Source organism: Festucalex cinctus, chromosome 12 (genome assembly GCF_051991245.1).
Source record: "Festucalex cinctus isolate MCC-2025b chromosome 12, RoL_Fcin_1.0, whole genome shotgun sequence".
Classification (NCBI taxonomy): domain Eukaryota; kingdom Metazoa; phylum Chordata; class Actinopteri; order Syngnathiformes; family Syngnathidae; genus Festucalex; species Festucalex cinctus.
In genome coordinates this window covers 1,856,233-1,880,244 of record NC_135422.1, presented here as the reverse complement: position 1 = coordinate 1,880,244, position 24,012 = coordinate 1,856,233, and the positions used below count along the sequence as shown (strand labels likewise).

Genomic DNA, 24,012 nt, shown 5'->3' with positions numbered 1-24,012 from the left:
TTTTTTTTTTCCTCTTCATAACCCATAGCAGCTCAAGTTTCAATGGTAATTTTTGCAGCGTGGGATGGTGTGTTGTCTTGCATGAGAATTATTTTGCTACGGAAGGCATGGTTCTTTTTTAGACAATAGTGGTAAATTGTCAGTTTGAAACTCAACATATTTCTCAGAGATGACACCTTCAGGCACCATGAAAGGTCTCACGCATTATCGCAGCACAAAACATCCAACTATCATTCGATCCAGTTTCTATGCTTATTCTCAATAGGTTGCGGGTGAGCTGAATCATAAGCTGATTCTTGGGCGGATATCTGGCACAAGCCACATACTATAGAGGCATGCATTCATGCTCACAGTCACACCTAAGGACAATTTAGCTTCTTTAACTCATTCACTCGCTGCCATTTTCACATTTCGCAATCCCGTTCGATCCCGGCTGTTTTACTGGATTTTGACTAATTTTGCAAGGCCCACAGAATATTGTGTTCTATTGCTATAAAAGCATGGACCCTACCAAAAGAAAGATTAAAGTCTCTTATTTCACTAGGAAAAAAAAAGTATGTTTCTATCTGTTTCCGTTTTGCAACAATTAGCATTTGAAGAGAGCTAAGTTTCATCAGTTTTCACAAATCTATTTAAAATTGTAAGTTGTTGTTTTTTATTTATTTATTTATTTATTTTTTATTTATTCATTCAAAATTATATTTCAAATTGTAAGTAATTGAGATATATTTTTCTTCATGGCCCTGGTTGATCTCCTTTGCTCTGCTGCCACCTGCTGGCCGTTTGTGTAATAACTACCATTTCTGCAACCGTTCTTTGCAGTTGAGAGGCTGCATCAAAGCCTTCTGTAAAAAAAACAAAACAACAACGTATAAATACGTCTTTGGGATACTTACAACATAAAAAAACAACAACATATTTACACGTTATTGGGAGCAAATGAGTTAATAAATAACAAGTTTTACACAAAGTAACAAAACTGACTCGTCACAGTTACCCTTCAGTCTAATTCAGGGGTGGGCAAACTCGGTCCGAGAGGGCCGTAGTCCTGCAGGTTTTGGAGGTTTCACACTTCCAAGTTCCAACACAAGCTGATTCCAATCAATAGGACCGTTATCAGGTGCAGAGCTTGCAGATGAGCTTGGTCGTACACCAACTGTGTTGGAGAAGGGAAACATCTAAAACTTGCAGTGCTCGGGCCCTCGAGGGCCCGAGTTTTGCCCACCACTGGTCTTAATTTTTTTGTAACAGTACTTGATCAAATCCCGTGTGTGGGAGAGTGATGGAGGAGAGGTGGAGAGAAAGAGAGCGAATGCATAGTTGATGAAGCCCTAATTTACCACGTACTTACCACTAGGTGGAGTAACGACACTCTTCATCATGCTTTCAGCCACTTATGTCTTGGAATGTGGGGGTGGAATCCATAGGTGTCTGGTGTGATGCATTGCAGTCCTGCAACCATGCATTTGGAGTTACCATTCGAAAGACCCCCTATGATCATATCATCATATTTTGGATCTCATGAGATTGCACAGTGAAAACATCTATCAATGACTCCCTTGTTCGTTTTGTCACGCTAATGTGCTTGTTCAAGAACCGCGTGTGTGTGTTTTGAACTCCACAGCGTGCTATGGGAGCCAATGGGAGATGGCAAGCGTGTGATTTCATTGGCTGATAACCATGTGCTTCTCTGGGATCTGCACGAGAGCTCCACACAGGCCACAGTAAGACAGACGCACACATAACATACACAAACACGCACACACACAGCATATCTCACAATAGTAAACTCATTATTTGATAACCACCATATTGTTCTCGACATTATCAGATGCACACGTCCTTATTCCCTGTGACACCAGCAGTCCACTCATCTCTCATACTCGGCTCACCATAACTCGCCTTTTATATTGACTGTAGTTGTGCAATGTGAGTGCAAATAATTATACAGTTGTTGTTTTTTTTGTTTTGTTTTTTTCGTTTCTCACGAAAAACAAAACAAAAATACAGTTGTTTTGTGTCCTGCGATTGATGAGTATAAGTTGTAGAAAATGTAACTGAGGGACAAAATGCACTCTGACTAATTGCCACGAGGAGGAGTTGGTGAGCAGGACAAGTTGGAACTAATTTAGACACGGGAAAAACGACAAATTGACTAAACTTAAATCAGTCCCAGGAACAGAACATCAACGTTCCCACTGGAAAATAACAGTTTGTCAACGCAGAGTGTCGTTAAGGTTATCTTAAGTACGTTCATGACGTCAAGGTCAAGGTTTATTTATATAGCACATTTAAAATGCTGTACTTTTAACACTGCCCACAATGCTGTGCATATTAAAGAAACAAAACAATAGGGATAAAAGAATACAAATTAGAACAATAAAAATTTAGCTATCCAGGTCAGCTAGCATGCATTTAAAATGCAGTGAACACTGTTTAAAAAAAAAATAGAAATTAAAAATAGCACGAAGATGAAACACAATACAAGATATGACTGTTTTCATTTCTCTGAGAGATAAATGTGTTGCAGTAGTGCTGTTTTCGTAACAAATTTCTTCTTGTCCTTGGCCCTTCAGAAAAATGCTCATGTGATTATTCTGAACGTATTAGTGATGCACGGCAATATCGGTGGCCGATAATTATCGGCACTTATCGACCATTTTGACGTCAAACAGATAAACCAGATAATAGAGAAATCTGCCGATAATTATCGGCAGATTTGATTTCATACAGATAAACCAGATAATAAAGAAATCCATCAATAATTATAGACATGCAACGTTGGTCCATCTGTTGTGTTTGTGGCTCATATCAATAAAATTCAGCTTCATGGTGCTTTACATACAATGAAACATTGTGCAAAGTTTATACAATGTTTCAATGTATTTGTTAGACTTATAGAAGCACTTGAAAGCATATTTGTATACAAATTAATTTTGCAAACAGTTATCGGCCTACTTATCGGTTATCGACATCGGCACCTCTAAATTATTGGTTTATCGGTATCGGTTGAAAATAACATCGTGCATCCCTAAGATTTATGTTAAGTAAAGCTCAGATTTCATATTTCTGAGAAGACCTTCTACAAGATTTTTTTTTTTTTGGTCTCGAAAGCCACGTGTGAAGTCAGAGGCCAGTAAAACTAAATGAGTTGGTCAGGCTTGTCAAGATTTATGGGTCTAGCCCAAATCTAAATTTAGATGCGTGTGTCAATATTTTTGTTTGCGTGGTTAATTTAACTGCGAAGTGAAGTGGTTTCCCCCTCAGAGAGAACTAATGTTACACGATTCCCGTTCTTCCATCATTCTTAAATGTCATATTTGGGCAACTGCTTTCAGAATGTGTGCTCTGGTCAGCAGTGACCCCAATGCGAGGTCGAGTACAACCACGGGGGCATGTGAGGTCTTAATCCCATCTTTCTGACACCAGCACTGGACAGCAGAGGTATTAAATCCCATATCAAGGGAGAAGAGGAGAGTTGGAAAGTAATCGGGGGAGGCCGTATAATGAGAAAAGGAAGATGGAGGGAGCAATGGGCGGCCAAGCTTGATTGGAAAGATGTAGGCTGGAAGGCAGAGCAGGATGTATGGATGCGGGAAGGGAGTGTGCTTGATTAGGAGAGAGGGAATGAAAAAGAGAAGAAGAAAAAAAACTTGGCAGTCAAGACAAATTCCTCTCGTACTGATGAGAATGCTAATATCGTTCTCTCCCTTCCTCCCCTGTCCTCCTCTCACCCCGGTTTTTCCCGTCTCCCGTTCTCTCCATCTGTAGGTGGGCTTATATGTTCATTTCAACCTGTCTGTTTCTTCCTCACAAGGCCGTGGCCTAGATTATCATGCTTTTCAACGTGGCTGTTTGGATGAAAGAGGATCGTCTGAATACAGTCCGTATTTAAAGTCGACACACCCAAATGCCAGCTTTTGGTGACATAAATATCAAAATATTTTGCAGCATTATCGTGCCCCGTAACCTGTACAGCTCAATTGATTGAAAAAATGAATTCTTGATAGAAGGTAAGTCAAAATATACCTCTTTTGGGGCCCATGCAGAGTTTTTTTTTTTTTTTTAATTAGTTTCCATCACTTTACCCCCAGAATTCCAAGGGTATTAAATATAACATGGAACAAGTGAAGACAATCATCTTCAAGTGAAGAAAATATGGCACAATTGTGACATTAACAACAATTGGACCTTCCGAAAAATAACACAAATGCAAATGGAACGCGGCAACACTTTGCTGGTATACGTTCCGGACGTGTTTGGCATATATATTGTTCCCAGAATGCATTGTGTGGCGCAGTTAATGACGTTAAAAGGACGCTAATGCTTACTAGTAATGGAATTTTTTTTCGTATTTAACATGTTGGTATATGATTAAAAAAAAAAAATAAATAAATAAAAATAATAATAATAATAATAATAATAATAATACGTAACTTTAAGTTGTGTGTAAAATAATGACATCCAGGACGACGATTCCCCGTACAAGTTGCATTGCTCATCTGAGGACTGTTTGTGAAATTACAAATTAATACGTTTGATTGTGGCCGGCTGATTAATTAGTCCGACATTACAATTTTTTATTTTTATTTTTTTTTACTTTACAAAATCATCTCGCGGGCCGGATTAAACCCATTTGCGGGCCCGATCCGGCCCGCGGGCCTTACGTTTGACACCCCTGTCCTAGAGGCCGTACAAAATATTGAAATGCCGTTCAGGCACTCTTTACTTGCACTTTGTGCATCATTTTTCAGCAATCATCTGACGTTTTCATCTCGAATGCATTATGAACGTGCGAGTTATCTCGTGATTTATGTCACTGATAGTCGAAGAGGCGTCAGGTCAGTGCAGCGGCTTGCTTACTGAGCAGCAGATTTTTTCTTCTTCAAATACTCTATTTGAAACTACAAATGAAGCAGTATTAAACATTAGTTGTGATTTCAGGGTTGTAGTTCTAATGTGGTTTTTTGAGCGAATATTAATTACAATGTAGGTTGCATCAAATACTGTATAATTGTCGATACATTTCAAGGGGCTGTTTTAGAGATGTTAATCAGGTGGGTCGTGATACTCTGCAGGTCTCCAGCACCGCCATGCTTGAGGGGAAAGGACAGCTTAAGTTCACCTCGGGAAAGTGGAGCCCTCACCATAACTGCGGCCAACTTGCCACTGCAAGTGACACGGCCATAAGAGGCTGGGACCTTCGCACCATGAGGTGAGGTTTCTGTAAAAGGGGATTATCTGATGTAATGTGGCAATCGTGTATCATTGTACACTAACATGCCTATTAAGATAAAACCAAACTGAGCAGTAGCATGTTTGGTTATCCATCTGATGTCAATTTGCAGTGGGGCTGCTAAATGTCTTTTGTCGGGCAATACACCAGACCGGGAGGGGTCTGCAACCTGCTGCTCTGGAGCCCTGTGGATCTCTTACAACGGAAAAAAAATGGAGGAATTTTTAAGTTGTTAGAAAAAGAGAGATGAAAGGTCGATGAAAAAGTTTTTAAAAATACATAAATGTCAGCAAAGTGACCATACAATATTCAAAAAGGAAGAAGAAAAGCAGAAAATTACCATAAAATGTCCAGGAAATTGCCAAAAATGGCAGATAATTAAAAAAAAAAAAAAAAGTCAGAAAAAGTTTAATTAGTAGCCATAAAATATCCACACACACAAAAAAAAAAGAAAATCAGAAAATTTACATAAAATGTCCATGAAATTGCTAAAAATGGCAGAGAATTAAAAACAAAACAAAAAACGCAGGAAAAAAAGTTCATTTAAGAACAATAAAATATCCAAAAGACAAAAGCCAGAAAATTACCATAAAATTTCTTTGGAGTTGTCCAAAAGTCAGAAAATTAATTTGAAATAAAAAAAATTTAAAATAGGCACAAAAGAAAATGTTAAAAAAGTAACTTATAAAATGTCCAGAAACAAAACAAATCCAGAAAATTACCAAATGTCCAGAAACAAAACAAATCCAGAAAATTACCAAATGTCCAGAAACAAAACAAATCCAGAAAATTACCATAAAATGCCAACAAAATTGCCCAAAAATGTAAGAAAAAAATTGATTTAAGAAAAGGCAAGAAAGAAAACACTTAAAAAGTAAAAAAAAAAAATATCCCAAAACAAAAGGATTCCCGCAAATTACTATAAAGTGTCTATAAAACTGCCAAAAAAAAAAATCAGAAAATTGATTGCCAAAAAAAAGGTAGGAAAAAATTTAAAAAAAAAAAAAAACATAAAATGTACAAAAAAGAAGAGAGGTAGAAAAATTACCACAATATTGTATGTCCACAAAATTGCCAGAAATGTCTAAAAGAAAATTGATGCAAATACCATAAGGAAGACTGAAAAATTACACCTCCCAATAAAATCCAAAAACAGAAGAGGAAAGTTAGAAGAAAATGAATCTCTACGTATTGGATGCTGCATATTTTTTGTGTTGTGGGGAAGCTCAAATTAGCTCATGGGTCATTAATACATTTAGACTTACACTAACACGCTGTTTCCTTCATCACAATGTTCAAATGTTTTGCCGCTCCAGACAGATTTGGTGTCATTTATTTGGCCTAAAACTGGCTCTTTTGACAGTTAAAGCGACATTCATCCAACAGATAATGTTTCAACACTCGCACCCGTTTACAATCATTTTTGAACAGGCGTCTATGGGCTACCTGCCACGGAAGACTTTGCGTGCCCTCTAGCTTTGTGTGCGTGCTTGTTTGTTTCCCTCGTGTTTGTGATATATGTGACGATGTGTTAGGTCAGCACGTGTCGTGTGCGGGGGGGGGGGCTCTGCTCGAGGAATAATAATCACCTTGCCATCGATCACCATGATAACAGCAAAGTGCAGAGGAGATTGAGAGGGGTGCTTGGTAAAAGGGGGAGATAGACAAGAAGAGAATATATTTACAAGATGCGTATCGCGGCCCCCGATAGGATGGATGAAACGTTGATATCTTCGTTTTTGGCTGTGCTCCCGCAGCTTTGGGTTTTGAACGACGGTGCCGATGTGGCCCTCGGCACACGGGGAAGTGGGGTGAGCTGTCTTACATCGGGTCGAGCTATCGAAAGACGTGTTCTCATCTGTAAAAATAACGCACCACTGTTATTTCAGAGGACAGACAGCATAAGAGGAGACATCTTGAAATTTCAAACAAAACAACACTCAAAGAAACTGTATGCTGTATTTTAATTCGACTTTCAGGACGGATTGCTGTAGCAGAAAGATGGCAGCGAAACGACGAGTTTCAACGGTAGTGTAGTGGATCAATTCCCAGATAATGTTGTCTTCCCTTCCCTAAACATTTCATATTTTAAAAAACGGTTCCCTAAAGAACTACATGAAACCACTGATGCATTTTGGCTTCCGTGCATTTGTTAGCATTTTCCGTTTATTTAACTCCATATATCACAAAGGACAACAATTTTAACTAGGGATGGACGAGTACCGATACCAGGTATCGGTATCGGGCCGATACCAGCCTTTTTTTCAAGTACTCGAGTACTCGTGACGCAGACGAGTACAAGCGACTGATGGCAGAGGGGGAAGACGTGAAGTGAGTCCTCCTTGCCTGTAAGCGGCGCTAGCTAGCTTGCAGCAGTTTTTCCACCAAAACATCACCGGTTTGGAAATACTTCAAAATTGTCCAGCTTAAACTAAAAGAGCATTTTTGTGTTTTATTTTGAGCATAAAGACTATTGAAGAGTGACTGTGCTTTTTTTTTTTTTTTTGTCAAAATTAAAGGAAATATATTTGTTTAAAAATATCTTTTAGCGATTTTTTTTTTTTTTTTTTTGTCAAAATGTACTACTGGTATCGGCAGTTGGTATCGGTGAGTACTGAGGGTATCGGTCTGAAAAAAAAATCGAACATCCCTAATTTTAGCAGAAGCACTCATCAAGTTTCAAAGTACAACAAAAGTTTGCTAACATTGTTGCAGTGAAAACAAAAGAATATATCCAAGAAAGGTTCGAGATGATTTGCTTGAAACTGTGCAATGATACAAAATTCGGTTACACATGAATTCTCACTGCAGCCCAGTTAAAATAAAAAAAATAAAAAAGAATGGCGAAACCAAACGTGTGCATTTCTAACCAGCAGCATTTTGAAGGATAACGGACACTCAATGTAGAACTTTACAAACACGCCGAACAGGGAAAACACAAATGGAATCAAAAGAAGACGGTCAAAGACGACAAATCAATCAACGGTCATTTTTCTTCCTGGGCGGTTACACGGTGAACCACGTCACATTAACGACCCTCCAACATGTGTTTGGGTTTTGAATTGTTTTTCATAAATCCATCTCTTTCCGTTTATCTTTCTCCATCATTATTTCTTGGCATCTTTTCCCTCCAAAGCTGCCACCGCGTCATCCTCGTCCGCCGGCCCGATCTCAAAGCCAGTTCTTTAATTTCGAACAGCAATGAAATGATTGCCCTCCTTGTTCGATTTTTTTTCTTTTCCTGCTCCCCATCCTTTCACATAGCAGTTGTCATAGAAACAGAGAGGATGTATGTGTGTGTGCGCGCGCGCGTGTGTGACTATGACCGTCTGTTCCAGTCGATTCCCTCAGCAGGGAGATTTATCGGCTAGACTATAAGCCAGCAGGAGGTTTTGTGTACCAGGTATTCCTCTGGAATTTGTTTATCTATCTACAGCCATATTGTGGGAAGTGTCCTGTCGTTTTTGGATGGACAAAGAGGAGACTTAAAAGTCACAAAATAAAAATAAAAAAAAGTTTGAACATGAATTGAGGTCCTTGACGCAAGGGTTTGTAAATAAATAATGAATGTCGTGTCATGTGAAATGTGACTGTTTGCTGCTCTACTTTGGTATTTTTTTGCATTTACACACAACAGTATTTGTGTGTTTCCAACAGTTTTATTTATTTTATTTTTTTATATCTGTTAGTGCCTAACAGTGTGTGTAATAGGTCCCCTGTTTCCCCCATCGCACACACTCAGCTTTGCTGGCTGAATGACAGTAGATTGAGTGTGTTTGGTGGCTTAGGCAGAACGCAACTATAATCCCCCACACTCACGCAAACACACACTCGCACACGTACCAAAAAAAAGAAAGGAAAAAAAAAAGTCCCAGGTCTCTCCGCTATTAGCTGTAGCCGAGGGAGTGGGATGCGTGCGTGCGTGCGTGCGTGCGTGCGCGCGCGCGTTGCTTTGTGTTCATGTGTGCGTAGTGGGGATTGCTTTAGTGACACCGGAGAGGGAAAAGGCGAAACTAACCCAATTTCCTGCTCCATTTCCTTTTCCACATGGCCGGCACGTCCCATTCCACGGCGGAACGGGTTAAACACTAGCCACCCTTGAGCCCGGGGTCACCGGCTTTGAACACAGGAGAGAGAGAGAGAAAGAGAGTCCTGTGAATAAATCGCGCGCCTTCAGCTTCAAAATTAAACATGAAATTGTTACTTGAAAGTACGACTGAAGTTTGAAGTCAGCTCAAACGTAGAAGACTGAAGAAGGGCTGGCTGGGTATCGATTGAGATTTCCAGGATCGATTCGATTCACGCGGGCCCGATTCGATTCACGATTCACAGCAATTTGATTCAGTTGAGGAATTCACGCAGTAGCTATTTATAGAAAAAAAAAAGAAAAGAAAAAAAAGTCAGATTCGAGCACAGCCCAAACAAAAAACCAAGTTTACTCAATATTGACACAGAGGCTGCAGTTACGCTTTAGGCCAGAGGTGGCAGTCGTGTGTTTAAAAAAAAAAAAAAAAAAAAAAAAAAAAGTAACAAAACGTGCAATGCCGCTTTAACTTTTATGTGCGCTGCAACTTCACTATTAACTAGTGTTGTTCCGATACCGATACTGGTATCGGCAGAGGTGCCGATACTGCATAAAAACAGTGGTATCGGTATCGGTGACTACTCACAAGTAACATGCCGATACCATTAATTCCAACGCTAATATAGGATTTTGGATGCAGCATCTTGTGGCTTGCTCGTGCACAACGTTCACTGATATGTGACATGCTCACTGCATGCCCATCTAAGATATTCTATTGGCCCTTGAATGCTCTGAACCAATGGCAGTACAGCTTTTTCATGTTGAGGAAAAAAAAACTTAAGTATCAGTATTGGCCGATACTGCAAAGCTGGGCATCGGTATCGGTATCGGGAGCCAAAAAACGGTATCGGAACAACACTACTAGTACCCTTTTTTTTTCCTACATTGAAAGTATTAGCACTACTGTTAAAACTGTGTTAAATGTTGCAGTGGTTAATAATAAAGATTAAATATGAGTTTTGGAAATAATAACTCCGCCTCATTAATAGTGAACTCGACCAAATCATCTGAAATTTGACTGTACTTCCATGTGCCTGGACCCAAGAAAAAACATTGTGCTTGAACTTTCCTTCATATTGTAATATTAGCATATACAGCACCATTATGCAAAATCATTTTCTATCAGGACAATAACAAATTTCCTATTAAAAAGTAGACAATTATGCAAAAAGATCTCAGTTGTTTACTTTGGGTTTGCCTTTTTTTTTTATAGCGTTTCAGGTAAAAATGATGATAAAGTGTTAATGAAAGAAAAGTGGCCACAGAAATAACTTGAATTTACCAAAGTAATAATAATAAATAACAAATGTATGAAAATGAACCAATGAAAGTCACATTGCTTTCGAATTGCGGTTGAACAGTGGCGAGGTATATCTTTTAGAGTGGCACACAGGGGTCACTATTTGCCATGTGACTGTTAGCAGTTTTCAATAAATAACTCATTATATCAACAATTTATAATTGCTTCATTGATTTTTACCATGTTTAACTCATTCACTGCCATTGACGGAAAAAGATGTCAAATGATGCATTTTTTTTGTTGGTCTGGCAATGAATGTGTTAATAAATAACTTAAAAAAAAAAAAAAAAATCAAAGTGGCCCTTGCAGCTTTCTATTTTTCTGCATGTGGCCCTCAGAGGAAAAAGTTTGTGTTAAATTCAAGAAGAAATAACAAACTAGTCATATTGCAACAATGCATTGATTCGAGCATGGATTACAAATCAACTTTCCCATGCTGGTTTTATTGTTATAACTGCATTAAATATTCAACATATGTTGTAGAAATTCCAAGAATTTAAGCACAAACACATTTTCGTAATGCGTATGCCACCTATAAAAATTAAATGACAACTCTGAGTTTTTTTTGTTTTTTTTGACAGTGATCAATGTTTATGTCTTTGCTTGATTTACAGACATGCGCAGCATCGTCCATATCTTGAATTATATATAGTCGCTCTACCCTCTACTTGTTAGTCGACATTTTTGTCGCACAGGCACACAAAAGCTTCGAGCTGTCTTGACCCAATTGAAGCCCAGCAGTTTGCCCCGGGTCATTCTCTTATACCTCCCTTATTTTAATGAGATTTTTAATTAGCATGTTAATTGCCTAATGTGATCAGAGGGGTGACGAGCTCGCGAGCTATCTGCTGTTTGGCATCCAGCTGGGCCATAACACTTGAGGCTTTCCACTCTGCTGAACATCACCCGGCCAAGCTGAGCTTTATTAGGCGAGCCTGGAGAGGAAATAGTTTTGAAGATATAAAGTTTGCTGTTTTTGTTGTGGTGGGTTCTGTTTCTTTTATTCGTCCGTGCTTCAGGGAGAAGTCGAGCTGTGGTGAGCATCTTCCATTTAATTAGTCAACCGTTTGTCGTTTCACATACCGCAGAGAAAGTCACCTAAAAAGTATCTCGTATTTGCAATCAATTGAATGGGTGCTTGTCGATTTGTGCCTCGCGATCGGCATGGCAACCAGTTTGGGTTGGACTCCGCCCACTGACGGCTGGAATAGGCTCCAGCGCGCATTAGTATAAACATAAGCATGTCAGAAAATGGACACCGAGCACACCAACCGGAGTCACCCGGCTCATTTTGGAACAACAGGAAATGCCGTGCGTTGACCTCATCACTGACCCGCGCGGCCTTCGATGTAACCATCCGCCGTTACGTTCAACGCTCAAGTGCGCTCGAAAAAATAGTGCCATTAATATGCGTCAATACGTGATTAATGCGACGTTTTTCTGTGATTAATTCATCTATTCACGCTTGAACTTTGACAGCCCGAAACAAAACAATCATGACAGCAGCGATGGGCAAAATGGCCGCCTTCGGATATTGATAAAATCTGCTGGATTTTGCTGCATAACTCGTATTCCACTAAAGGCGTAAGACTTACTTTTTTAGTTTGGCATTGGATTGATTTTATTTATTTATTTATTTATTTTTAAATCCCCTTTTATTTCTTTAACTATTTTAATCTATATTGTTTTGTAGCTTTGTTTTTATTTATTTATTTTTTCCATCTCACTGTGGATGAACTCCTCCAGGGTGCCTTTCCTTACAGGGTACTTCTGTGCCCCGCCATGTTGTGGTTTTCATGTGTTGTCTGTGGGTACGATCATGTAGGGGGGGGGGGGCATTTTTTTTCTTTTTTTATTGTATTATGGATGTCCAGCACTTTGAGTTGCATTTTGAATGTATGAAAGGTGCTATATAAATAAAGTTGATTGATTGATAACGCAATATTGACCACAACACCGTATTTAGACTAGTGGGGCTGCAAAGAACATTATTGTCAAGACATTTTTTTTTTTTTGGGGGGGGGGGGGGGGGGGTTGACTTCCTCTTTAATTCATATTCTTAAAAATGGAAATGTATCACCATATATTGACCTTTTTTTTCAGTTGTGGAAGCAATATACTCACCCGTTATATTTTGCATAAATACAGAACAATCTGTATACATTCTGTATTAAGCAAGTAGCCTCTTGCACCTCATGAGTGAAATCCGCTTCAATAACTATAACCGTTTTACTCTGTCACTTCTGCTTTTATGCATTTAAAGATCTGCATCCCGTACAGCTCCTGGTATTATTCTGGTATAATATTTGCCAATGAACTTTTCTCTTTCAGCGATGCAAAGGAAATGCGTCATTGCTCGAACAGTGAGAAAAGCAACCGGGTATTTCAAATGTTACATTTCCGTAGCACGGTAGACATGAACACACAAAAGTTCGAAGCAAAATAAAGTTTTGGCCGGTGCACGATTTGACCAAACAAGATGGACGCAGACGGAACGCAGAGCTTCCCAAGTTCCACTGCCATGTCATGATATCAACTTGGACTCGCAGGAACTCAAAGCTGTGCGGTTGCCTTTATAATAAAGCAACACCGGGTGTCAGCTTCTTTATTGAGGCTGGCCTTGGCTGACAGACGCACGCTTGGGAATGTCTGGACAGTGTGAATCATTCGCTCTCTCTTGTTATTGTTCTTTTAAATCCACAACCTCTTTTTTTCCCTCTCATTTTCAAAATAGCTCTTCACAGGTATTCCCTCTTATTTCTTCATCCTTTAATCGTTCCGCTCAACCTCAACTCTCCCCAAAACTTCTCCCTTTTTTTTTTTGAAACTTCTCTTCCTGAAATCTGCGTCTTTCTTTCTCTCTCTCTCTTCCTCAGTCAGATTTACTGCATGGAGAATGCTCACGGCCAGCTGGTGCGTGACCTTGACTTCAACCCAAACAAGCAGTATTATTTGGCCAGCTGTGGAGACGACTGCAAGGTTAAGTTCTGGGATGTCCGCAACGTCCAGGAGCCCATCAAAACCCTGGAGGAGCACTCGCATTGGTGGGTATAACTGTGTGTGTGTGTGTGCGTGTCCATGCATGAATGCACGTCTGTCTGTCTGTCTGTCTGTCTGAGGCTTTTGTCCTTGAACTGTGTTAACGGCCACCGTGCGCGTCTGAGAGTTGCAGTGACTCGATCTCTCCTTTGTTAAAGTGAAAAGACAAAAAATAATCCGTTGTTGAATGTCATTTAGACAGCATCTGATCTCATTATGAATTACGAATGAGTCCTATTGGGACACAATCGGTGTTTACGGTTCGAGCGCACGATTGTCCGTGAATGGCCCAGTTGGAGCTAATTATTTTCTTAGGGAAAAGCATTCTTTACACATGTACGGACTTTCAACAAACTAATTAATACTACCTGTACACTGTTAATTGCTTAACTAATTAACTCATTCACTCAAAAAAAAAAAACGTATTTATGTTTTTTTTTTTTTAAATGTCTTTTTTTTTTTTTTTTTTTTTTTTTTAATGCAAGAGCATACAGAACGCTTTGGTGTAGCTTCTGACATGAAGAGGTGGTTTAGAACAATGGTAGTTACTACAAAAAATGGCCAGCAGGTGGCGGCAGAGTGAGATCAGCCAGGGCTATGTTGCAACAAGTTCTTTTTGATAGTGTTTTCACCTGGAATGTGAATAGCAATGAAACCTGAAATCTACATTCTAATGCTAATTGCTAAAAAACGGAAACGGACACAAATATACTTTTTTTTTTTTTTTTTTTTTTCTGATGAAAGAAAAGTTTCTTTTTGTAGGTTCCATGTTTTGATAGCAATAGAATACAATATTCTGTGGGCCTTGTAAAAATCAGTCAAAATCCAGTATAACAGCTGGGAGCAATGGGGGTTGCTTCGGTCAAAATGGCTGCCAGTGAATGAGTTAATTGCCGGTAATTAATTACTGCCAATGACTGCTTATACTTATTAATAAGTTACCTCGTTTGTCATGTATTTACCACAGGTGTAGATCATGCGTAAGTACTAGTAAAGATGTACAAAATCAGACTGCTTTTATATGATTGCGCTGTAATATAAAATGTAATTGCAGTTAGTTTTCGTTTTTTCAAAAAGCATTTTTGTTTTTATTTTATTTTAGTGTGTTATTTCATTAGACCTTTAAAGCACCTGTGTTTTTCGAGACCCTCCCTTCTTACTTTGACCATCTCCAAACATTTTTGTTTTTATCTTATGTGAACTGAGTCAAATGCTATTTTTAGCATATGTCGCTGGCCACTAAAAAATGGAGGGCGGGCCGCAAATGGCCCCCGCGCCGTAGTTTGGACACCGCTGATGTAGAGCAAGTAAAGTACAACGTGTCGCGATTCGTTTGAATGATCAACTTTTTTTGTTTTGTTTTGTTTTTCTGTCGAATGCAGAAACTATGCTGAAGACAATGAAAACTGCGCCACTGTTGATTGGTGTCTGATTTTATTAATGGCTTTATCTCCTAAATAATTGAATGCCCTAAGTACTTGTGGTGCAGTAAAATGCCGTTATACGCTAATTACATTTTAAATAGGCAGTTACTCCTTTTGACAGCAAAGGTTTAGCCGTCGTCGGCCCAACGCTTCACTTGTGCTTTCGCGTCTGCGCGGCTCTGTGAAGCTGCAGGCAAGTGCCACGAGGATGAACGCGGCGGCGTACTGCAGCAGTGTGAAAACGTGCGGGAGAAGGCGACGCTCTCCTGTGCGAGATTCAAAGATGTGTGCGTGTCTGGAGCTAAACCGGGCTTCTCCTTGCAACTACTGTATACTTGGATAATAGCTCTTCTATAGCTGCAGATTTCATCTGCTTTTGATAGTTGATAGGCACGTGATTTGCATGTACGCAGCTACGTGCACACATTTTTTATATTTTATTTTCCTGCAACAATCTGCCATTGTGTATGTATACTGTATGTGTCCGGGTTTCTCAGGGTATTGCATGGGTAGCTTATTGGATATACGGATGGGAGTACCAAAACCATGTATCGGTATCGGACCGCTACCAGGCAGTACAATTGCCATTAATTTCATGCAATTTTAAAGGGGAAAAAAATGCTATATTGGGATATAAATAGGTCATCCTGTAAAAGTATCTGTCATGGGGTTTTTTTCGGGAAATTTTATGTATCAAAAGTACTAGTGGTATTGGTACTTAGTATCAGTATTGGTGACTGATGTGCTTGTAGTGGTATCAGTCTCACAAGCCAAGTTGTAAAATTTGTGTGTATGGGAGCAATTTCACTTGACCTTATTGTTATTTAAAAAAAAACTAAAAAAACTGAATGTACCTGGAACTTGTAAAGTTTCAAAGGTCCTCAATAATTGCATGTATGGATTAATCTGCTCGCCATAGCTCAGGATAGTATTTTAAAGGCATTCCTTGATTATGTTTGATATTGCAGAGTATAGTTGGGTACAGTACGTGTATTCCTTAACTAAATAAATAGATTAGTGCACTTAATGTGGATGGTCTTCGCACACCCATTTAAAATACTCAAATTTAAAATACTACTATTTTTAGAGAGACTTTAATGTTGTTTTTTTGTTTGTTTGTTTTTTTAACCAGTATTATTATTATTATTATTAATATTTTTTATTTTTTTTTTCATTTCAATTCAGTATTAGTTGTGCGGATCTGATCAGCAATGTCACATTTTAATTGGGATGGGTGAGTATCAGTACCAGGAGTCGTCAGTATTGGGCCTTATTTGAAGGTACCGGTACTTGAAGGTGGGTGATACCAGTATAAGCTGCCCTCTTCTGGCCATTTTACCATTAGAAACTAGAAATTAACGAGAGGGGGGAAAAAAAGAAAAAAAATGCATTTATTTAATGCAATTTTTAATTTTAATTTTGCTGTATTTGGATATATCAGTCTTTATTTAAAATGAGCTGTCATTGTTTGTTTGTTTTTTTGTTTTATTTTATGGGGGGGGGATTGTGCACCAAAAGAAGGGTTGATTGATTCCACGTTTTTTTTTTTCAGCCCAATACCAATACGAGTACTGAACTCTTGAGTCATCACCGATACCAATTCCAATACTGACACCACAAGTACTGTTGATACATAAAATGTCCCCAAAAATACAGTGACAGATAATTTCTAAAGGAAGACCTACTGTATATATCCCAATAATATACTCTTGCATTTTTCCTTTCCTTTTTTTAAAATCCCATGAAATCAATCGCAATTTTCTATTCTTCGAATTTCTCGTTCCTGATTTGCACCGATACTCGCCCAACCCAAATCAAAAGTAAAAATTGTATCGGTACTTGGTGTGGGTATCAGTGAGTGCTCAAGAGTTGAGTACTCGTACTGGTCTGAGAAAAAAGTGGCGTTGAACTACGTTTTAGTGTATAAATGGCCTAATTTAGTATAAATTTTTGCATGCAAAAACAGGTTCAAACCGGATTTCTCACTCCAACGGATGTGTGTCACTAATAAGTGGATGCACCAAGGAAATGTACAAAATTGTGCGGTATTACATCTGTCCCTTTACTTTTGTCCATACTCTTTTTCCCTGTTAAATGCTGAATCCTCCTCCTTTTTTTTTTTTTTTTTTGGGGGGGTCGTTAGGGTGTGGAGCGTCCGCTATAACCACAGCCACGACCAGCTGGTGCTGACGGCCAGCAGTGACAGCCGCCTGATCCTCTCCAACATGGTGTCCATCTCCTCTGAGCCGTTTGGACATTTGGTGGATGATGAGGATCTCAGCGAGGGGGAGGACAACCACCAGGAAGACAAGTAAGAGCAACGCGTGTTTATATGAACAGAATCGTTTTCACTTCCATCATTTGAATGGTCAAAAAAAATATATTCTAGCAACAGTGAAAGAATTAAGCAGGCAAAGATTTGTGATGAGCAAATGTTAACAAAAAGCATTTAATGTTATCTTCACATTTCGCAATCCCGTTCGCTGCCGGCTGTTTTACTGGATTTTGACTGATTTTTGCAAGGCCCACAGAATATTGTGTTCTATTGCTATAAAAGCATGGAACCTATCAAAAGAAAGATTAAAGTCTCTTCTTTCATCAGGAAAAAAAACTGTTTCCGTTTTGCAGCAATTAGCATTAGAAGAGAGCTAAATTTCATCAGTTTTCACAAATCTATTTAAAATTGTGAGTAATTTAGCTTTTTTTTTCTACATGGCCCTGGTTGATCTCCTTTGCTCTGCTGCCACCTGCTGGCCGTTTGTGTAATAACTACCATTTCTGCAACTGTTCTTTGCAGTTGAGAGGCTGCATCAAAGCCTTCTGTATGCTCCAGCATAAAAAACACAAAAAACGTATAAATACGTCTTTGGGACACTTAAAACATTTAAAAAAAAAACGTATTTACACGTTATTGGGAGCAAATGAGTTAATAATACAAGCATGTTGTAAGCCACAACCGCTTCCATTCATTTTGTAAATCCCAATTTGAAGTCTGGTATGCGTCATCCTAAATGTGACGCGTTGCCTCTTTCATTTGAAACCTCTTCAGACTGCAGCCGGCTGTCCCGATTCGACATCAATCACTCGCATCTTTCTGAATCGAGCATCATTTGCAGGACGGCACGTGTGCGTTTGTGCGGCAGGTGCAAGGAGCCCCTGAAGGACAGCGTGGTGTCCACCTACGAGGAGCACGAAGACAGCGTGTACGCGGCCGAGTGGTCGTCGGCCGATCCCTGGCTCTTCGCCTCGCTCAGCTACGACGGCCGCCTCGTCATCAACAGGGTCCCCCGTGCCCTCAAATACCAGATCCTGTTGTGAAGGGGGACGCGCGTCAGGTGTGGCTTCCCAAAAACTGCACCACACATTCATGTAAATACAGAAATCCTGTCAATTAAACATTCCGGGTTAGCAGTTTTTTTTTTTTTTCCATTCTTTCTCCAGTGCTACCTTTTCAACGTCAAAGCAATTTTATTCACCTCGGCGCGATCAATTCAAAATGTCAGCATGAATCATTTTGTGCGACTGCATTAAAATTGTCCTTCTGCTCTTACAATCCAGTCAGGTAAAAATAATCATAAATTGCAATTTCTCTAGAAATCAGCTGTGAGATGTTGTAACTGAGCGACGACTAGAATGTTCACTTTAATGTATCGTCAGCTTGCACAATGGGTATCCAAAATAATAATAATAATAAAAAAAATAGTAATAAAAAAATAAAAAATAAAAAAAAGATTTTCACCACCAGGATTATGGTGGTTCTCATTTAAACCACAATGCAATAAAAACTTTTAAAAATTGGATACTTGTATTTTTGCCATGCAATGATGTCATTTTATCCAACACATTTTATAAACAAGCATTTCCAGAGTGCTGCACGTTGAGATCTTTACGCTATCATACACATAAAATCTCGTAAAACCAACTAACAGGGCTGTCTCAGAAAATTACAATATTGTGATAAAGTCCATAGGATCAGGGCATCAGTCAAGCCCTGAATAGTAAACGGACCAAAAATATGATGGCCCAAAGGTGCTTGATTGGATTTGGGTCTGGGGAATGGAGCAGGCTCGTCTCTCGTCATGCAGGAACTGCCGACACACCTGCTGCCGACTTCTCCAGCAGATCTCATCCAGGTCTTAAGAAACGGGCCTCCGCTGACCTTGACTGACCTCCCGCAAAACCGCTCATGCTGGAGGAGGATGTTAGCGGCAGCGGGACGTTCTCCGGCTGCCGGACCTGTCACATGTGCTCACATGTCAACCAACCGCCACCCGTCAAGAGCTCAGAGCGCCACTGGTAAATCTACCGTTCCTGGTGGCTAATGACACTCAGCCTGCACTGTACTCAATAATATATATATATATATATATATATATATATATACATATATATTAGGGGTGTGAATTGCCTAGTACCTGACGATTCGATTCGTATCACGATTCACAGGTCACGATTCGATTCGATACCGATTAATCCCGATACGAATTTATAAGTCGATTGTTGCGATTTTTTTTCATTCAAATTTAGAAAATACTAATCAGTAAGCTTGTAGAGTGTAAGATTTATATGAAAATGTATTATTTATTTATCTGAAATTTCAGTCTTATAGAGGTTGTAATCTGTTTCATGTTTAAACAGCATTAAAATAAAATATTAAGGCTTAATGTTCCGTTCATATAACATTCTTCCATGCTCAAGGTGTGAATCCTAACCCGAAGTCAGACGTTTTGTTGAATATTTTTCCATTAAAAATGGAAGTTGAAAAATCGATTCACACACAAAAAAAAAAAAAAAAAAAAAAAAGGCAATGATGATAAGACGTTGAATCGGTAAGACTACCGAATGAACAATTCTGAGCTCTTAAAAAAAAAATTAAAAAAAAACGTTTTTTTTTATTGAATCGATTCGAGAATCGCGCGATGTTGTATCGCGATATATCGCCGAATCGATTATTTTTTAACACCCCTAATATATATATATATATAGAATTATTTTTTCTTATTTATTATCAGTCAGTATGTGTGTACCTTACTTAATGTACCAATTGCAAGCCTCCGCTTAGTGATACAATATGACTTAAGTTGGATTAAAGGACAAAAGAACAAAGTCTGCTCTTCGTAATAATTGTGACATGACTCAGTACAAAAACGTCTCACGATGCGAACGCGCTAAACGCTAAGAAGAAATGTTGTAATCGAGTGCAAAACGGACTCGTCAGCTGCCACGGAAATTTACTGTCGTGAATGGCAGTAATCGTCAAACAGATGTTTTCCCCCTAACGTGCAAAACGGGCTCGAGCCGCCATCGAAATGAAATTAAAAAATAATTGGCTTTCATGCGATTATTTATTCATAAATGTAACTGAGAGCGGAAGTGGAGCTTCAGGATCCAGGTGATCATAATTACCTTGACGCCTTGGACTGATTTGCATGTTGGAGTTTGAAATGAAGCTCACGCTCGAACGTGCATTAAGTGGGCGGAGAGCGGACGGGCCGAGAGAAGCGAATTACTGACAGCCATAGAAGGGGAGTGAAGAGGTCCGCAGCGAGCACGCATGGGAGGTGACGAGAGCAGCATAAGCCAAGATGTGTGTGCGTGAAGTGAAGTGAAGCGAAGTGAAGCGGAGGAAGGAAGACGAGTCTGCTGAGTGTTGTTCTCTCCAGGGTTGGCAGCGGGTTCAGGAATTCCACAGCCATGCAGATTTTGCCCTTATATTATCATCATCTTTTTTTTTTTTATACTCCTGAGTTGTTGGTTTGGTCTTGCTTGGCCAGAAAGTTGCCAACATCAGCCTGAAGACTTTATTCCACCCACTGATCGAGGCTGCGGAGGACTCACAAAAAAAACAAAAAAACAAAAAAAACATTATAAAAGTAGCAGGAAGGAAATACACCTCGTCAAACTAACTTGCGCACAAGCTGCAATGTGCTTTGAATTTTCATTTCGAACATGCATTAAAAAACAATAACAATAAATTAAAAATCATCCAAAATAATAATTGTGAAGCCAAACTTGTAAACAGCAAAAAAAACAAAAAAAAAACAAACAAGAAGCAAAACTCAACTTCATATTACGCAACATCAGCCAGCCTTTGGTAATAAGTTAGACCTACATTTTTGAAAAGGAGTAGGAGGAAGTATAAACGTTCATATTCCTAACCCTTTATATCAATTTCAACATCAAAATATCAAATTTTTTTGCAATTAGTACATTTTGCTAACATAGTATACTAACCCTGGTATATTATTCAACTTAATGAGGATTAATGCACTTGTTATTTGTAATTCGTACTTGACTTTTATTACATAACGGCAATAATAATATAATGACGATAACAATAACAACAACAATAATTATTATTCCTATTATCACCACTATAACGTAACCAAAGCATTTCCCATAATACTAACCATTATTTCCACACCTATTTATCAAGCCCTTCTTACTTCTTTTATATTTCTTTTTAAACTGATGTATGTTTGGATATTGTCAAACTTTGCTCCATCGTATTGCAGCCCAAATATAAAAGACGGTCTCGTCTCGTTTGATGTTAGCTTGGAGCGCCGATTAACACTACTGACAAGCATCCCGTTGTCAACGGAGAAATCGTCTTTGTGCCCTAAGCCACATATTTATGATTTTATTATTTCTGCAGAATAGAAACAGCATGTGGAAGGGACCAACGGCGTCTATTGAGCCATCCTTTAAATTTGAAGGTTTCTGCATGAAGATGTTGACAGGAAAGGTTGTCATCCCGCCATTGATCTTTTTATTTGTATTTTTTTTTTAACCTCTTTCTTCACTGTTAATGAAGTGATGACTTTTCAGGTTCGAGTTCATTCAAACGATGGTTGACAGTTCCATTTTTTTTTTATGACTAGAACCTGACTGGACTACACATGCTCGATAGTTGGATGATGCATTGTTGTCAGCTATCACCACTTTTTTTTTTTTACCTAAAAGTTTTCATTAAAGTATTATAGATACTGTAATTTTCCGATATTAGTTTAATAGCCGAGAATTAATTATGTTAAGACAATTATCCTAGTAATATACCATGAATAAATGCACAGAAGATACAAGGTCATCTCTGAAATATTAAAATTGTAATGTACAAGCCAAATGTAACTATTTACTCCAACCTTGTGATTGTTGTTGCGGAGCAGCCAAATTACAGTAGCTAGCTAGCTAGCTAGCTAGCTAGATAACTAGACAGATGGAGAGATTGATAAAATACATACATTACAGTACTAATGTTACTTTGATGCAGTCATTTAGATCAACTTAAATTACTGGCCTGGGTAACCTTGTTCTATTAAATTATTTCCAGTCTGTGCATTCCATACAATATGTACAACAAACAGAATGACTGTTGTTGATATACTTCGATATTATATACTAATAATATTGAATAATATATTATATTTAGGGATGGGCGAGTACCGATACCAGGTATCGGTCCGATACCAGCCTTTTTTCGAGTACTCGAGTACTCGTGACGTTAAGACGTTAAGTGAGTCTTCCTTGCCTGTAAGTGGCGCTAGCTAGCTTGCAGCAGTTTTTCCACCAAAACGTCACCGGTTTGGAAATACTTCAAAATTGTGAATCTTGAACTAAAAAGAGCATTTTTGTGTTTTATTTTGAGCGTTAAGACTATTGAAGAGTGAGGTTTTTTTTTTTTTTTTTTTTTTTTTTTTTTTTTTTTTTTTTGTGCATGAGCTGGATAATACATATTTATAATCAAGTGGAAAAAGTTGCCATGTAATTACTAGGACACATGATATTTGCATTGACCTGAAAACTTGACAGTTGTGACTCCAGCTCCTACATGTGACTTACTGACGAATAATTAAAGCGGCCAGCGAGTCCGTCAATGAAGTCCGAGTGACACCCGGGTGACAGTTCGTATGCGTTTGATCGATGGCGCATAGCAACAAAACCCCACAGACGTCTTTGTCACTCAAACGGCAAATGAACGACTGCCCGTGAAATCCATTAAAAGCAATTTAGCCACACTCGCAAAGTTCACAACTGCGTGACCACGCACCCTCCCCTTCCAAATGTGTGTGTATTTTTTAAAACCTTAAGTACACCGTGTTGATTCCAAGTGTGGCACTTGACGTGCATGCAAGAATATTCACCAATAAAAAACAAAACGTTTTCAATTGCGCTAGTACAGTTAGGAGATTTATATACACAGTAGTGACAACTCATCACATGACTTCAATAATTAACTCGTGATTAATCGCAAATTAATCGCACACTTTATATCTGTTCCAAATGTACATTCAATTTTTTCTGATACATATGTTTTTATCTTTTAGTTCATTTATACAGCCCTTTCTAGTATTTCAGGTATAATGCATCCATCCATACATACATACATCCATCCATCCATCTTCTTAACCGCTTACTCTTCACAAAGGTCGACAAAGGTCACGGGGGTGCTGGAGCCTATCCGAGCTGGCTTCGAGCAGTAGGCGGGGTACACAGAGAACTGGTTGCCTCTGACTATAAATGAGTGTGGTTGAACTGCAATGTACCCCTTGCAGCTTTCTATTTTTCTGTATGTGGCCCTCAGAGGAAAAAGTTTGGACACCCCTGCTGTACATTATATCAACAATTTATAATTGCTTCATTGATTTTTACCATGTTCATCTCATTCGCTGCCATTGACGGAAGAAGACGTCAAATGATGCATTTTTTTCTGGTCTGGCAATGAATGTGTTAAAAAAAAAAAGATCACAATATTGTAAAAAAAAATAAAAAGAAAAGAAAAGAAAAAAAAGCCCAATATTGTGCTTTTGTACATAACAGCAATGCAAACCACCTACAATCTCGAATAACAACAGTTAGGCTCTTGCTTGCTAATGCAAGCACACATTGATTAGGCTCCCCTTGATATGTTAATTAGCATCGATTTTAAACA

General features: G+C 38.7%; 1 protein-coding gene and 1 long non-coding RNA gene across 4 annotated transcripts in view; both read left to right on the top strand.

The window, feature by feature from the left end:
- The window catches only part of eipr1 (EARP complex and GARP complex interacting protein 1), a 29,465-nt gene extending 10,154 nt beyond the window's left edge, over positions 1-19,311 (top strand). The window contains exons 5-10 of one of the 3 annotated variants that reach the window (XM_077538136.1): positions 1,625-1,724; positions 5,079-5,215; positions 13,497-13,664; positions 17,227-17,394; positions 18,200-18,418; positions 19,169-19,311. In XM_077538136.1, coding sequence (XP_077394262.1) covers positions 1,625-1,724; positions 5,079-5,215; positions 13,497-13,664; positions 17,227-17,394; positions 18,200-18,401 — 775 coding nt within the window. In that variant the 3' untranslated portion in view covers positions 18,402-18,418; positions 19,169-19,311. Of the gene's footprint in view, positions 1-1,624; positions 1,725-5,078; positions 5,216-13,496; positions 13,665-17,226; positions 17,395-18,199; positions 18,882-19,168 lie in introns of those variants that run through there. The other 2 variants (XM_077538138.1, XM_077538135.1) reach the window with 2 other exon arrangements.
- The window catches only part of LOC144031239 (uncharacterized), a 47,587-nt gene continuing 42,809 nt past the window's right edge, over positions 19,235-24,012 (top strand). Inside the window, exon 1 of the long non-coding RNA XR_013287470.1 lies at positions 19,235-19,379. This is a non-coding gene — a long non-coding RNA (uncharacterized LOC144031239). The remainder of the gene's footprint in view (positions 19,380-24,012) is intronic.